This window comes from Typopeltis vanoorti, chromosome 14, assembly GCF_054136105.1.
Source record: "Typopeltis vanoorti isolate ZY-2024b chromosome 14, IOZ_Tvanoo_1.0, whole genome shotgun sequence".
Taxonomy (NCBI): Eukaryota; Metazoa; Arthropoda; class Arachnida; order Uropygi; family Thelyphonidae; genus Typopeltis; species Typopeltis vanoorti.
Window position 1 is genome coordinate 52,579,166 of NC_143562.1, and position 18,158 is coordinate 52,597,323.

Below are 18,158 nucleotides of genomic sequence, written 5' to 3' on the forward strand. Positions count from 1 at the left end.
GTGAAGTGATATCAAAACTAATCATTACATCTGAACTTTTAGTATTTTAATTAGGTTCAGAATTAAATAATCATAAATAGTTCAAATACGAGAGTGGTCTGAAAAGTTCTCGGCCTCAACCATAGATGGAAACACTATTGGCAACATTTTTTTTTCTAAGTTAGTACATCTGTCATAAGCATCCATGTGAAATTGCAAGTCATTCTATCAAGTCGTTTGTTTTATACAGCTGTCTGAAGCAGAAGTGTTGTCTGTATTCCCTTGAACTGGATAAAATTGATTATCGTACCGTTATAAAATTCATTTTAAAGAAGGTTTAATGCCAAAAGAATTTCATTCATTTACTCACAAAAGTTTATGGGCACTTTTCTCCTTCGTTTTTGACAATTAAGAAATGGGCTGCCGAGTTTAAACGTGGCCGTACCAGCCTTGAAGATGATCCACGTGAAGGACATCCAAAAAGGGTAACAACACCAGAAATCATTGAAGTGCACAATATGGTATTGGATGACTGGCGAATCAAAGTGCACGAAATTGCTGAGAAATTTCAAAAGAACATGTAGGATATATTTTGCATGAAGAATTGCAAATGAAAAAGCTTTGCGCAAGATGGGTGCTGCCCTTGCTTTTAATCTTTTAACCAGACTAGACGAAAAAATTTGTGAGAAAAGACACAGTTTGCAGAAGAAAAAAAATCATCTTTCATCAGGACAATGCACCTGCCCACAAAGGTGTTTTAGCAATCTGAAAATTAAGGGATCTGCACTATGAATTGTTGGAACATCCACCCTATTCCCCAGATTTGGCTCCCTCTGACTTCTATCCCTTCCCAAAACTAAAACTCTTCCTCACTGGTCAGCATTTTTCTTCAAATCAAGAGGTAATTGCAACAGTAGAGGGGTATTTTGCAGATCTTACTGAGAACCACTACATGGACGGGATAATGGTGCTGGAGCATCGCTGGAATAAATGTATTTGTCTTAAGGGAGATTATGTTGAAAATAAAAATAATTTTGAAATTATAAATTCGTTTTTTCATTGTTAGGCTGAGAACTTTTCAGACCACTCTCGTATATCAGTGGGGAAATGTGACTTTAGTAAATCAAGGGTTTCAATTAACAGTACATTTGTAAATAATGAAGTGATATCAAAACTAATCATTACAATTACAAGTCTGAAATTTTAAAGATGTGGTTTTCTAAAATACTTTTTAGGTGAAGAATTTTTAACAAAGGAGGGTGAATTATTTGTGAGGTTGGCTAGTGATTTAGCTAAATTTGTTTAGCTCCCAATTGTTTACTAAGTTTATATGTGGGACGTTTTTACTATCCCCAATAGGGTAGGGGTGTACCTTGTTTGTGAATTTTAATGTCATCAATACTGTGAAGGTAAATATTTTCATCCCAGATTACTAGAAGGTGTTATTTTTTTATTTGTTGTCTCGTTTATTTTTTCTGTTCTTGTTTATTCGTTTACATATATGTAAAACTCTATATTTCTATATTGCCTTCCTCTTAAAACTCTTTCCAAGATAAATCTTGTCTTGTTTAACCATCAACTATATCTCTTGTCCGCTGCGCCTTTGTTGTAATCCTTCATGGCCTTTCCTTCAATCTTAAATCGTGTGCAAAGTCTTCAAACAAGGAGAATTCTCCCTGATCTATAAATTCTGGGGCCAAGTCCTTTTTGGAATCTAGAAAATTTATTTTTTTAGCTGCGCTATCTTGATTCCTATACAAGAGAGAATTTCTTGTCAGGGATTTGACCTACAGATTATCACGATTCCAAATATTTATCAAAGCTAAACAAGACCTTACTAATAATTCTAAACAGCAGCCATGACTGTTTCCCACGTTTTTACTTATACAGGTTCGATATTTTTAGCAGGTGGTGCATTGGCTTGGAAGATCATACACGTATTTTGGGTTAAGAAACAAAGAAATTTATTCATTCTAAAATACAATACATGTTAATCAAAACTATGCTAAATGAAGGTCCCTAAAATTAATTCTGCAAAAATTTACAAACAAGATCAAGTTCACAATCGGTATCTCTCATTAGGTGATATTAACAAAATCCAAATTGTCCTTAACCCGATTACTTAACACAAATATATGGATGAATGCCCTATTTCTTCCTCAATTTATGCACATACAACACATCTATTTCAAACTAACCTTAAACTAATGACAATTCCTGTAATTCTACACTTCTAATACTATAAAGATCCATAAGATAAAGAGCCAAGAGGCTATTTTTACATTATGAGAAAATATTAAGGATAGTGATGGAGCTTGCTCCGAGTTGCCCTAGTGTTTTACTACCCAGGTGTTGACTTATGCTTGGACTTGCCGATAGTTCTTCAGCATGAAACTCTTAGATTTTGATCTCCAAGTTTCGTATCCGGCTTTAAAATAATGAGGGATTTATTATCCCCTTAACTTTATAAAGATCCTTGTTAGAGGAATAGGTACTAATGCCCTAAAATCTGTCTTAGCAAGTCCAATCCACAGGAAATTTTACACTGTAGCTTACTCTGGCCTAAGAATTACACAATACAATAAGAAATGAAGCTTTACATTATCAACCAGACGAATTCATTAGGAGATACTTCTCATCGTGTCTTCTTGTAGGTTTCTTTCCGATCATCACCCTATTCATCGAGCTGTTGTTCCTTGCCTTGACTTCTTGGTGATTTCAATCATGGATCACTTCATTACCCTAGGTCCAAGAATCTGTCTGGTAGAAAGGTACGGCTGGAGCTATATGAAGTTTCGGCGTACGCTGTTTGTCCCGTTGTATGAATGACTATGCTCGGACAAGCCCACTATTTTGACCATATTACTTATGCTTGACTTCGTCGCCTTGAAGCTACGACCCACCACACGGAAAAGTGCAGGGGGAAGAAAACACCAAAACCTGAACACTAGGAACGAAAAAGGCAAAAAGACCGCAAACTCGTATTGTCATACAAGATTGTGTTAAATTATTATTTTTTTTTTTTTTTTTCTGTAATACGTTACGCATGTTTAATGAGATTCTATTGTAATCATGCGCCCTAACTGCATGTCATTCCTATTATTGTTTTAAACTACTGTACTGATGATGTCTGAAGATACTTAGGATGAAATATTTACAATTAAATAATTTTCACTGTGGTTAATATGTGTGTTTCTTTTAATTAATCTTAATCCTTGGTAGTACTTCAAACTTATGGCCGCCACTAATATATTGCTCGAGTGTGCAAAACTCTGATAACAAAGACAGTGCCCCGGGCTAGAGCCAAATTCTTTGTTAGATTACTAGTGCTCAATCTGATTAAAAATTTTGGAAATTTATTTGTTTAAGCTGTACCACCAAAATTTACAGGATAAGAGAACTTTCTTTATCCAAAATCAAAACACTCAGTATGACACATAATCCTTAATTTTCTATCTTATTCCTATACTATAATCATATATGTTGCTCATCTTTGCATCATGACTATATCAAAATACATACACATAGGTTCTGTTTATGAGCAGTGCATTGAATTTAGTGATCAGGCAAGTTATTTGTTTGACAAGAAAAGAATTTATTCATTACTAAGAAAAAGAGATATACAATTGTCATTCAATAAATTCAACTGAGTCTAGCATATAGGGTCTATTAAGCAACTCCATATAATATATTCACTCCTGTCCCTTAACTAATCTTGAACTTTTCAGGGACCATGTGTCTAGAAACTTACCCCTTAAAAACTTAGCTTATGTTAGATTATCATCACATAAAACTCAGGTTCAGGAATTATCTATTAACATCAGATTCTAGAATTACACTCTATAACTTAGCTATGTTCTCTAGCACAGAGTAATTGATCTCATCTAATGGTATAGCTCCTAAAGTCCTGCATTGCTACATAAAGTACAATTCCAGTTAATTTTCATTCACCGTCACAAAATTTACTAATTTTCTTCCTACTAGACAAAATGGAAGGTTCTTACTTGGTAGTGAAGTTGGGATTTCTCTGGCTTTTACTTGCGCACATCTTTTGACTTTCTGTGGCTTGTAATTTCACATCAGTTTCTTCCTAGACGAGTTTCTTTTGCTGCTATTCCTCTGGCCTTTGCTTCTTGTATGTAGGTCTGGGAATACGGTCACAATTCATTGCCTACGATCCTTGCGAAGCTCAGCTGCCGTTGTTCGACCTCGTATTTCTGCATAATCTTCTTGGGTTACATTGACTTCATTGCCATCAGGAGTCCTAAATCTCACGTCGCGGTTCTATTTGACCATAATTACACTCCACTCCCAACCGTACTGGAACTTTGACTCTCCAGAAACAACAGGAAAAAAGCCCTTTTCGGCATCATAAACTTCTATATATCTGGCTCCGATGACCTTCCCACTCTTACGTCTTCATCCACTCGGCACCTCGATACTCTGCACCCAATACTCTTGCTTGTCTTTGCATTTTGATGGTAAACCCCTATGCAACATTGACCTTTTGCATTTGTGTTAGTCTCAGATCACGAATTAATCCTCTTATTTTGTCTGGAACTTTAGCTTGACCTTGGTATACTTATGCACAATTCACCATATATACAACTTCTATTTTACTCATACAAAACACTCGATAATACAATATTCAAAATTTAAAGGAAAAGACATTAACATTATTTCATTTACACTTAATTTCTCTGATTAACAGACAAGTATTTTAGCAGGATTTTGATACTTGTTAAATCTGAACAATAGGAATTATATTTCTAAAATTCCCTCTATTCAAGATTTAACAATAGCATATTTTAGTTGTGCTTAAGTTGATACTTCCAATTCATACTCTATTTCGAGATAATGTTTTCTCATTTTTGATCATAAATAAATTTAGCACTTAATGTTAACATTCTAATTTCTCCTCTACAACTTTTAAATAAATATATTTGCCACTTAGGCACTTTAGAATGCTATGCCTCTGTAATTTCAAAGCTGCAGTATTTGTTATTAGTTCATTCTATTTGTGGATAGCATTGTTCTTCAGAAAAGATTGATTTTCATATGCACGTTCTGATGAAAGTCCATACAGGTGAAACTGAGCTTCCATGGATTAGTCAGTAAAATTCCTTTTTTTGTTAGAAAGACCTGAGTTTTTGAATCTTGTCTAGGATATGAAGATTCTTTATAAAGTGCCCCTACAGCTGTGAATTAGCTGGTCTCATATGGAGGTAGTAGGGTTTGCCATCTGAAAAATTGGGTTGTTCATAAAAACAGATAAACTGACCAAATAATACATCGAATCTATAGGCAAAAACACATAACAACCAATAGCCATATATTGGTTTAATAAGATGGTGCCAAACATGCCCATATAAGCCTCATTATCCTTATATCATCATGCACTAACTGATAATAATAACAATAATTATTATTATATGGGCACCTCCATGGAGTCCGAAGACTCATCGCTGGAGATTCAATCTATCTACACAATCTAGTGTACCTCTCCTCGAACCCACTAACAGACAAAGCACTCACAACTGACTGACAACCCATTCCACTCATTCACCACTCTCCAATCAAAAAATCTAGTCCTCACACCCCTACTGACCACACCTTTATTCAACTTCCAGGGATGACCCCTTGCCAAGTGCTGAAACATTTCCCCTGCATCTATCCTATAAAATCCTTTAAGCAACTTAAATGTTTCTATCGTATCCCCTCTTTTTCTCTTATCAACCAACTTCTGCAATCCACACACCTTCAATCTATCCTCATAGGGAATATTTCACAGGCCACCCACCATCTTGGTCACTTGCCTCTGAATCCTCTTCACTGTTTCCTCATCCTCAAGAAACCTCTGGTACCAGACTTTAGCACAGTAATCCAAACCAAAAGCCTTATAAATGTGGCATATCAAAGCCTTATACTTACCGGGTGCGAAATTTAAGGATGTAAGTGAGAGTATTAGAGTGCAAAAACAGAGGGTGAAAGAATTAATAATTGTGGCGGGTATGAATGAATTGAAAGGTGATAAATTTTTTATGAGAGAGGACTTGAAAGTATTGTTAAAGGTAGCGAAAGAAAAGAATGACAGAGTTAGAATGGTTAGTCTTTTGCTGTGGTATGACAGAGAGGAGTTTAGAAGGAGGGCCATAATCGCAAATGACGTTATGCATAGGTTATGCAGACGGTGTGGTGTGGAATTTGTGGACGTGTGGAATGAGTTTGAAGGGCGAAAGAACTTATACAAGATGGATGGCCTGCATTTCAATGGACTTGGTGTGCAGAGACTGGAAAGAGTGTTGCTGAATGAAGTGAAAATGGATGTGCAAAACCAGGGAAACTAGAACTACCAAGGAGGGGGATGGATATGCAGACATCAGTGAGACAGATGAGTGTAAGAATGTATATAATGTACCCGAGCCAGCACTAAGGACAAAAAATGGGAATGGGTCATTTAAAATAATGCATCAACATAGGGGTGGGACTAAGGGATCACTGCATTTCATGTATACTAATGCCAGGAGTATTAGGAACAAGAAGGAAGAATTTTTGGCCTTGATTGGCTCTTCCTGGCCACAGGTTATTGGCATTAGTGAAACATGGCTGACGGAAGATGATATAGTTAGTGGGATAGAATGTGTAGGTTATAGTGTGTTTAGGAGGGACAGAGAGAATAAAATGAGGGAAGTGGGGGGGGGAGTATTATTGATGATAGCTGATGAACTGCAGCCAAGGAGAATTGAAGTTGTATCGCAGGATAGTGAAAGGAGCTCATTTGAGGCTATTTGGTGTGAGATTGAGACTGGCAGAATAAAATATACAGTTGGGTGCTGCTATAGACCAGGTGATGGAATAGATGGTAGAGATGGTATGCATAAACAAATTGATCAAATGACTGGAAGGAGGGTAATTATTATGGGGGATTTCAACTATGGTAACATTGATTGGAAGGAGGAGAGGACACATGTGAGGAAGGAAATGGATTTTATTCAATTATTAAGGGATAACTATCTGAAACAGCATGTAATTGAAAACACTAGGGATGTGAGAGTGCTTGACCTGGTAAGAGTATCTGAGAATTTGACTGTAATGAATATGACCATGTTGCCACCTATTGGTGAGAGTGATCATAAGGTCTTGTGACCTGGGAGGTGGCTAAAGGTGTTGAATTTTCGATTAAGACAGGGTATATGCGGAATTACCATGCTGGCAAGTATGACAAGCTTAGGAGATTGCTTGGATCAGTGCCATGGCATGTACAACTGCAAGGGCTGGACGTCGATAGAGCATGGGAAGTGGTCAAGGAGCATTTACAGGAGGTTATGGCTGATTGTATACCTAAGGTCCGAATAGTAAAACAAGTAGGGGTTAAATGGATGAATAACACCATTAAGCTTGAGCTGCAAAAAAGAAACAGCTGTGGAGGGAATTTAAAGAAAGGGGTGACCTGCAGGCACACGAACGGTATAAAGTGCAGGCCAGAAAAGTAACGAGTGTGGTAAAAAAAAGCAAAAGCGGATTATGAAAGGAAACTAGCTTTGCAAACAAAAGAGGATCCTAAACAGTTCTTTCGATATGCTGCAAGCAAGAAAAAAACTGTACATGGCAAAATGATTTTAAGGAATGACGATGGTAAGGAGGGCACTGAATCAGTCAATATAGTGGAGTTACTGAGCGCGCACTTTGCAAAAGCATATCAACCAGGTGGTGATATTGAAAAAATGAAGGAACCATTAGTTTATACGGGAATAGTGATGAATGAAGTGGAGGTGACGTCTATTACAGAACCTTAATGTGAACACATCTGTGGGATTGGATGGTATACCGGCACGGGTCTTGCGTGAAGCGGCTAATGAATTATCAGTGCCCTTGACCATGTTGTTTAATCTGAGTCTCAAGTCTGGTTTAGTCCCGAAGGTGTGGAAAGAGGGGAAAATAGTTTCACTGCATAAATGAGGATCCAAGACTACGGTTGCAAATTACCGACCGATCAGCATATCAGGAGTCGTTGTCAAGGTCTTGGAGAAAGTAGTCAAGGGAAAAATACAGGAATGGATTGATGAAAATGAGATACTGTACAGGGGACAGCATAGCTTTGTAAAGGGTAGATCATGCTTCAGTAACTTGCTCAAATTTTATAACAAGGTGACGGCTGAACTGGATAAGGGAAATGGGTTTACAGTGATACTGCTAGACCTGGCAAAGGCGTTAGACAGGATACCACATGGAATACTAATCCGTAAACTACAACATATGGGAATGGATATAGGGTTGGTGAGATGGATAGGTGGTTGGTTGATGGAGAGATATCAAAGAGTAGTTTATTCAGGAGTAGAGTCCAAAAGACGGCCTGTGACTAGTGGTGTGCTGCAGGGTTCTGCTCTTGGACCACTGCTGTTTAATCTGTTCATTAATGATATAGGGAAGGATCTAAGTGGAACAATTCATTTGTTCGCTGCTGATGCAAAGTTGGGTAGTGAATGCAGAAGATGTCAAAGTCTTGCAGGATGACTTAGATAGATTGGAGTTCTGGGCTAAGGAGAATGGATGTCAATTTAATGTGACAAAATGTAAGGTTATGCATTTTGGGGTGAAAAGATTAGCAGCAGTATACCACATTGGTGGAACTGTACTCCAAGAGATTGATGAGGCCATGGACTTGGGAGTGTTGGTGGATAGGGAGATGAAGTTTAGGGGGCACATTGCAAAAGTAGCTAAATTAGCTCATCAACTCACTTGGTTGTTGAAAAATACCTTGACGAGCAGAGACAAGCAAGTTATTGTACCTCTGTACCGAGCCTTGATAAGACCTCATCTCGACTACTGTGCCCAGATTTGGTCACCTCGGTTCCTTCTTGATGGTGAGGAGGTGGAGGATCCAGAGGCGAGTGACTAAGATGATGGCAGGTCTATGGAATGAACCATATGAGAACAGGTTGAAGATTTGTGGGTTGCAGAAACTGGTTGATAGGCGGAGGAGGGGAGATATGATTGAGACGTTCAAATTGATAAAGGGATTCTATAAGATTAATTCAGAGGATATTTTTGAGATCAGGACTGGTGGTGGGAGAACTAGGGGACACCTATGGAAGTTGGGCAAGAGTGTGGTTAGCAGGGGTGTTATAGCTGGGTTCTTTACTTTTAGAGTGGTAAATGAGTGGAATAAGCTGCCAGTCTGTTGTGGGTGCTATGACGGTGAACGAGTTCAAGGCAAGGTATGATAGATACTGTGAGAATGTAATCGCATAGTTGTGTGGACATGATGTTTAGGGCCTCCCTCGATGAGTCTAAGGACTCCTGGAGTCGCCCGAAATAATAATAATAATAAAGAGGAATCAAATTTCCTTATCTCTGCTTGTTAATGTGTTCTTCACTAGTGAAGTAACCGTATGGGCTACCTTAGCAATATGTCCTCTAAACTTTAACTCTCTGTCTACTACCACCCCTAAAAAAAAAATAAAAACTCCACCCAACAGGCACTCGAATCCTGGACCCATAGGTTAAAAGCATAATGCTCTACCGACTAAGTCATCTGGGACTCGATAATTATGCAGAATGATTTTTCTAAGTGCTTTTTCTAGGAAAGTAAGTAAATCATTCCAGCTGAAATTTAGCATATGGATTGCATAATCTTATTTTCTGATTAGGCTGTTATTCAAACATATTGTTTTTGTGTTGCTTAATCTTTCATACCAATTAGGAAAGTTAGACTTTGTACTATTTTTTAAAACAGAAGCCCATATAAATACTTATTAATTTTTTAACTATTAATGTTAATAAAATGTTTTTTTTTTATTTTAATTAGGCATTGTTGTTGTTGGCACATCTTACCAGAAGCAACACTAACATTCAGAAAATCGTAGCTTTTGAAAACGCTTTTGATAGGCTTTTTCGTATCATTAAGGAAGAAGGCTGTAATGATGGAGGTATGTACATGAAACAATAACAATATTTCCAAATGAATAAGCCTTTGTATTAAGGGGTTCAAAAAATCAAGAATAAATTAAGAGACACTAGGAATAAAATAGGATAAAAAACGCTAACGGATGTGCTCGAACAGTCATTTTCAATTGTTTATTTGAGTTTGAAATGCACTCATTTTCATTTTATCTCCTCTTTATGTGTTAAGCTCAAAAGCTTGTTATAGTATGTAATTGGCTTCATAAACCTGATCATTGCTAGATGTAATTCTTTCTCTATTGTCTGGAATGGCTGTCATTGTTTTCAATAAAAAAAAAAAAAATCTGCATTTTCCACAAAGAAAAACCTCTTGTGACTGCCATATCACAAGACTTGCAGCTCACCTTATAAAGGTCCCTCATGTCTAATTGAGATACTAACCAGAAAGATCTGGTTGAAGAAAAGTTTTTTTAAGCATTGAAATTAAAGGGTAATCTCATTCCTATTGAAAAATAATTTGGAGATCGGAATTTGGGGTACTTGAGATTGATGTTCTTGGAGGTCATGGTGATCTGTGTGGTGCAGAGTTTGTCAAATGAGAATGAGGTGTGCACTGTGTTGTGATTTGCAAAACTGCTCGTTGGATTAGTAGTCAACTGGAGTAGATCTTTGATGTATACCAGGAAGAGAGTGAATGAGAGACTTGCAGAACTCCAAGTCTAGGTTAGTTGCCTACTTAGGAGATAAGGAACTATCTATATTTACTGGTGTACATCTAGTTAGAAAACTAGCAATCCAGTTGCAGAAGTCAGGGAACAGACTAAATGATGGGAGCTTACTTAATGGATCTTTATGCAAGATCCAGTCAATAACCTTTGAGAACAACAACTCAATATTTGAAGCCTTTCCATAGTATTTGTGAAAAGATGCATGATATAAGTTAGCAGATCCTTTATTGATGAACAATGGCATAATCCATTCAAGTGATGGTTTATTAGTTCAGCCTTCCAGATTGTATAATAGTTGAGTGAGTGATGCTATAAAATCTCTTATGGTGAAACAAAGAAAATTTTTTTCTTCTATGTCGATTTTACATAGGTCATAAAATATATAAATTTAGAAGTGTATGTAACCTGCTTTAATGTATTATATTGTCAAAATAACTGAATGTAGAACTACAAGTATATGTAACTAAAAGGATTAAACAGATTATGCTAGTGAGCTGGAGGTAAACAATAAGCTCTAAGGTCACTGAAATATAGGAGTTGCTGCCAAGACCTAAAGTAAGTGTAGGTGACGTCAGGGCACTTCTGGAAAATCCGAACTTACTATCCAGGAAGTTCGGATAGTAAGACAAAGGACATTGAATAATATAAAAGGGCGTGATTGGTGGGCGAGAAGGGGGGGGGGCTTTTTTCTTTCGAATTTTTCTGGAGTTGTCCAAGAGATCTTGGGAAGTTCGCTGGTAGGTAACCCCAGAGCAAGGGGGGAAGTCAGGAGAGGCCATATTCAAAGGAACCTTCTGAGATGTTCTTCGACGAAAGCACTGCCCCACGTGCATGCTGATATGCTGCAACCAGAGCAGTTCCTAACATCACAGAACTATATTCCTTTTCCAAGGGAGAGAACTTGCAAGGCGACAGCCATCATATAGTACCTGATCACAGCCGTTTCACAAGAATGAGGAAGGAACCAGCAGAACTCATCCATACCTCTCAAAAACCCTAGGACTTTACCAGATACTGAGAGTTAGTAAGTAGGAAGCTGTATGTTAATGTCCATGATTGTTTGTGTAGATAATCAATGCTAGTCCTGTTTAATCAATTGTAGTACGTAGCAAAGAAGTTAGAGAGCCGAGTGTTAATCTGTATGTGCATTAATGAATAGTGTAAGTTTGTGTAGTGCTTGTGCTAACTAATGCATAGAAAGTGTTACATATATTTTGTCTTAAATTCTCTATAATTGAATGCAAGGCTTTACGGGCTAAGGACCTTTCACGTTATAAATAAGTTGAATGTGAGATTTCTTTGTTTAATGTCTCAAGTGATTAGTTTTACTTAATAAATTGTGATTCAAGCACGTGATATGCCCATTGCTGTTTGTTAAATATTTGTCTTAGTTAAAATAAACATGTTTAGTTTGTAAATAGCTTGTTATCCAATGCACTGTCTCACAAAAAACTAATCAGACCTGTGTGACCAAGGTAAAGTAACTGCCATGACTGTACAATTCAGAGTTGCTTGAGATTAATGAACAAAGGGTTCTTATATGTGCTTTGCTTAGCAGGTAGATTCTCATGTTAGTAAAGAATAGAAAATTTACAGTCATTGATGGCACAGTCGTTAACTAATATAAATTTTTCAAGGACTATTAAACATGAGCATTAGCATTCTAAATTGAGGATTTCCCCTTAAATAGAGGTTTTTCCAAATTTCTCGACACTTGCACGTATAAGGGTATACCTTATGATGTTGAGGGGAGGGGGTAAATTAAGCAGATTACAAGCGGACTAAAGTCAAGTAATAGTATCAGACGTAAGTTTTAAGATTAGAACATCTTAAGCAAAGACAGAGGTTATTGTCTCAGAAGGAAGTTAACATATGCTCAAGCAGACAAAGACAATTACTAATGGCGCAGTTTGAATAAATAAATATTACAATGCTTCTTTCCACATAGAGAGGATTGAGATGAATAAAATTGGATGATAGTTTATTGATTTGGCATCCTTCTTAGGAATGGGTTTTATGTGGGCTAATTTTCAGGATGCTGGATAGATATCTGTTAGTGAAATAGGAGAGAATAAAAAGGCAGCATAGAACAGGAGTGAATTCTGGAACAGCAACCTTTAGAATAATTGAAGAAATGTCATCAGTACCAGAGATTTTTTTTTTGTGTCCAGTTTGGACAAGATTCTTCTGATGTTTCTATAAGATGGACATTGAATGGGAGTGTTTAGAATGGATGAGAGGCATTTTGCCATGATCATCTATGCAAGAATTTTTTTTTTAAAAAGTAAGAAACAAGGAGATTAGTTATCAGTAGAACATTTGTAATAGACATAAGAACTCAAGTCCTAATATGGCACCCTCTACTCTCATTACTAACCTTAATGGAAAAAACTGTCATTGCTCTCGGTTGAAGTCATATCTTTGCCATCATACCTAAGCAAGTAATAAATTGGAAATAATGACATACGCTGAAATATGAGATGCATAAAATAACTGATTGATTATGGAATATGTGAACCTGATTGATATCCCATAATCAATACTTGATTTTATAATCACTCAAACAGAAAAAAAGCCTATACCTAAATTTGTTCAGATGATGACGAATGGAATACAAAAAAAAGAAAAGCATACTGTTTTGTTTACCAAATTTAAGGTTAAGATCCAATTAATTGAACAAAAGAAAAAAGTAAATTATTGAAAATATTACATCTCAAACCGTATCATGGGAAACTATCCAGAATGTGTAGTCCCTAAGATTCACAAATCTGATATCCATACTTCTTACACGCAATTGTTGATTGGAGTGCCAGATTTATATTTTATGTATTCTTAAGCTAGAAGTAAGTATAAGGGTTTTTTTTTTTTTAAAATAAACTTATCTACTTTAATATTAAAGCAGCATGCAGTTTACTTTATAAAAGTGCACATGAAAAACTTATTTTGCAAAGGCTGTCACCATTACAAGAGCTCTTGGTAGAAGTAGAAACATCAACAAAACTACCACAAAAAACATAGAACAGTGATATGATAATATTTAAGAATCCAGATATACAGATCAGCCTATAATTTATAGTCTTATCACCACCTTAGTGAAGTGGAACAATTTTACCTTCCACTTCTTTGGGACTTGTTCTGTTGGAAGACTTGTTAAACAGGCAGGCCAAGGCTGCCCTCTCCTTGGAACATACTCTTAAGACACATGGTAATATGTCATCAAGTCCTATTACTTTATTTACATCTATTTACTACTTAATTCCCCATGTACCTCTTACTCAATCACCATTAAGTCTTATCTCATTTCATTCTCTACACTCTGAACTGCACACACTGAATACCTCAACTATGTCCTCTGCAGATGTTATCAATCTCTCTCTCTCTCTCTCTTTCATCCATTCACATCAACTTACCATAATCATTCTTCTTTCTATTTGAAACGTGTTTGTGTGTATATATATATATATATATATATATATAAAATTGTTTTTTCGTGAAATCCAGGTGATTACTTCATGATCACTCTCACCAACTGGAGGGAAGCGTGAAACCCGACTCACAGTTATATCGTATGATGAAATGATCAGATCTAAAACTCTCAGTCCTCACATGCCCTCTTACATACTGCAGTGTAGTAAGACAAATCATTGAAAGGACAAATGAATACCAAAACCTCTTTGGTCTGGCCTTTATTGATTTTGACAATTCAGTGTCAGCATTAGCAGTTTTAGAAGCCCTTAAAAAAAATAATAAAAATAAAAATATTCAAGAAACTTATAAAAATTCAACTGCATCTATAAAATCAGCAACAAATATGCAACTCCCTATCAAAAAAGGGGGGGGGGGAATTACAGAGGGAGATACCATTTCTGCTCCCTAAATTATTTGCACCAACCCTAGAAAAACTTATAGTAAATGGGAATGAACTGAATCACCTATGATTTGCTGATGACATTTCTTCTTTTAGGAAATTCTGCAGAAGAAATTAAACAAATGATCAATGAATTAAATGTAAAATATAAACAAAGACAAAACAAATATAATGTATAATAAATGTATAACCCAAACGATAGTGCATATGGAACACTGGGAAAGTGATGAGAACTTGAAGAGTTTAAGTTTTTGTGATTTAAGTAGGCCAGAAAGATACTTTTTTTTTTTTTTTTTTTTTTTTTTTTTTTTTTTTTGAGTAGATATCTTAATTTTTTTGATCTGAGATTTTGTGAGATCATAATCTAATGGTTGGAAGGTAAAGTATTCTCTGAGAATGGTATGTATTTTCTATTATATTTACTGGTGTTAAGTCACTTAAGTACTCACATCACATCTGCTCCCTTATTTGAAATTCTGCTTGCATTCCACTTCACTTTCCTCAATCTGTCTAATCAGTGCACACATTTCTGACATATTCTTCTATCATCATCTCCTTTTCCCAACAAACTACTCATATGTTCCATTATATCATTATTACACGTTATACATAAAGAAATTTTTCATGTCAAATTCAAATAAAGAACTCGTTACCTACATTGTTATAGCACACACAATTTGTGTGTATGCTTATTGATTGAAAAAAAGCACTAAGAGGAACTAAATATCAAATAAAAATAAAATTACAGCAATCCCTCAATTAATGCACCTAATGAGTTCTTTAAAACAGGCACAGTAATCGAAAAAGCACTAATCGAATATAATAACCTATAGGAAAAAGTATAATTCGTTCCTCAGATTTCTTTTATGACCCTTAATTTTTTTATAAAAGAATTACGGTATGTCTCAGGGCCTAATTAAAGGAAAACCATGAAGCTGAAAGACAATAAGACATATTCAGAATATAAATTTATTATTCTGCTTCTTAACATAGAAATTGAGCTAACGTAGTTTTGCAGGCATTCTGTTTCTTTTATTTCATACAACTGACATTATGGCTGTATTGCCTCTTCTGCAAATTTTACTGATTCTCTCTTCACCAGGGTCAGTCTCCAAGCATTGCTGCTTAAAACCTTCGATTGTATGAAAACTATTTTCAAATTGTTTCTGTGAAACCTCTTTGGGCTTGTCAGTGATTAAATTTTCTTCATATTCCCACTGTGCATCTAAATTTAGCAGGTCGGAATCACTCAACTTCTCAGAATGAGAATTAATTAACTTAGATTAATTTGAAAAGCCTCTAAAATCATTTGCACAATGTGGAAGAATGTGCTACCAAACGGCTCGCATATTGCTAGCAGTAACTTCATTCGACTTTGCGACTTCATAACCAGGCTGAGATTTCTCTGATTTGGCCAGGAAAGTCTTGGAAGGCATTCGCTTCCAAAAAAAGGCCGGTTTCATCGACATTAAATATGTGTTGATCACAATAGTCCTCTTACACAATTTTCTTCAAAATCTCTAGGTATCTCCTTATCTGCACTTGCAGCTTCGCCTGTGATTAGAACATTATGTAGGCTATTTCTCTTTTTGAAACGCTCAAATCACCCAGCACTAACGTGGAATTCTTCTTCTTTTCCATCATTGATTGCCCTTTCTTTCCAGATTACAAAGAGATGATGCTTTTGATTTAATGAGGCCAGTGTTTAGTGGGATCTGTTTTTGGTTACAATCTTCGATCCACGTAAAAAGAAGTCTCTCTAATTCAATCATTATAATACTTTGATTTCGAGTGCAAGCATGATGAACTTGAATCAGCCTTACCGTTCTCTTTGTATTCAGCAGTTGATTCACCCATTTTTGTGTTCTTGTCCTATCTTTGCTCTGGACTTGCCTTGTTCATTTTTCTTTATTATTTCAAGTTTTTTTTCCAATCAGATTACTTTTTGAATCATTTTCACACTTCTGTTTTTTGCTCACTAATTCTTTTACTCATGATTATTGCACGAGATATGATCAATAAAATGCTATGCAAAGCAGATGACATAAATTTTGGCAGTAAATTTGGAACATAGCATACATGGAAATAGTGTAGTATGCCATTAAAAATAACTCTGTAAAATGTTTCAAATCAGTAATAACTAAATTATTTCATCCTGGTGAGTGATTTTTTAAAATAGTTAGCAATAAAAAATGTATAGATTGAAAATTTTTTAAATCTGTAACATTTATTTTTAAGATGTGTATAAGCACACTAATTGAATTTTAGAGACCCAATAATCGAATTTAGGTATCGAAAAAAAATGACTCACCAATCGAAAACGCACTAGTCGGGGGCTCATTAATCGAGGGATTGCTGTATCTTCTTAACAGTAAGTTGAGTGTAAGAAAATTGTTAGGTGGCCACCTAATAATGGGGGAAGAGGTCTGCAATAGGTTGTGGTTTAAGCTACTTACAGATAATATTCACAGCATACTTAAATATGTCAAGAATTATAAACATGTTAACACAAGAATATTTTAATGTTTGCCAAATATTTCAGTCTGAAACTAACAGACTATCCTCAGTGACTTGATAGGAATGGTGTTTATAAGGTGGAATACAAACAATTTTTTTTAATTGAGACCTTTAATTCTTACATTAGTCTAATGTTATCTTTAATTGAATTTATAAATTAAGATTGTTATATGAAATTGTGAATTAATACCTATAATTTATTCATCACTGATGAAATTTACCTCTCTTTAATGTTTAGCAGTGTAACATAATTGCACTTGTTCTACTTTTGAATGACCAATTGTTTGTATTCCACCTTGTAAAAACTGTTTCTATCAAGCCACTGAGGATAGTCTGTTAGTTTCAGACTGAAATATCTGCAAACATTAAAATATTCTTCTGTTAACATGTTTATAATTCTTAATTTAATGTCACAAGTGTCTCTTAGATATATCACTAGTTATTCTCTTTATAGTTAGAAGAGGGCACTCAGCTGATGTTGTGAATATTGAAGTCTCCAAGGAAGATGACTTGGCTGTTAGGAAAGTTGGATCGAAGAAAATCAACATTAGGAGAGGGATTGAGACAGCATAAAATTATGAATTTGGTAGAATGAGGTAGAGTGATTTTTAGCCAAAGGAGGGCAAAAGTGGCAGATTACAGTTTGGATACTATCTGGCATGGTGCATCAGAGCAAACATATGCACAGACCCCACCTCCGAGGTGAAAGGAATCAAACAGCGAGTAGTTGGCAAATCAGAGATGAGTAGTGTTTGAGGATATTGATATTTGAGTTTCTGTCAGAAAAAATAGGTAAGGTTGTGCAGACTGAAGTGGAAGTTAATGTTATTAAAACTGAAACGTGTATATTTGTGAAATGAATCTGGAAGGTTATGTGAATTTTGCTGTTGATCACATGGCCCCATACATTCCCTATGCAGTGTTTGGAATGAGGTTTCCATGCTGGTTATTTGCAGGATTTGATTTGATTTTCTTACTAGTATCCCTTCTTTATAATTGAATGCTTATGCTTTGGCTCCACTTTGGCATTTCTCTTCCAGCTCTTGTTGTAATTGCCACCTTTATTGCTGCCATGCATAAGTCAGATCTGGCTGAGCTTGTACATGTGATGCAGGGCTGGTGTTGTCTTCCGACTTGTATCATGGTGAGATGAAATGACAGAA

The 18,158-nt window shown here is 35.8% G+C and overlaps 1 protein-coding gene across 2 annotated transcripts in view; it reads left to right on the forward strand.

Moving 5' to 3' along the window:
• The window catches only part of LOC150099478 (general vesicular transport factor p115-like), a 354,365-nt gene that overhangs the window by 122,739 nt on the left and 213,468 nt on the right, over positions 1-18,158 (forward strand). For both annotated transcript variants that reach the window (XM_090403647.1, XM_090403648.1), the window contains exon 6: positions 9,788-9,908. In XM_090403647.1, coding sequence (XP_090259773.1) covers positions 9,788-9,908 — 121 coding nt within the window. The remainder of the gene's footprint in view (positions 1-9,787; positions 9,909-18,158) is intronic.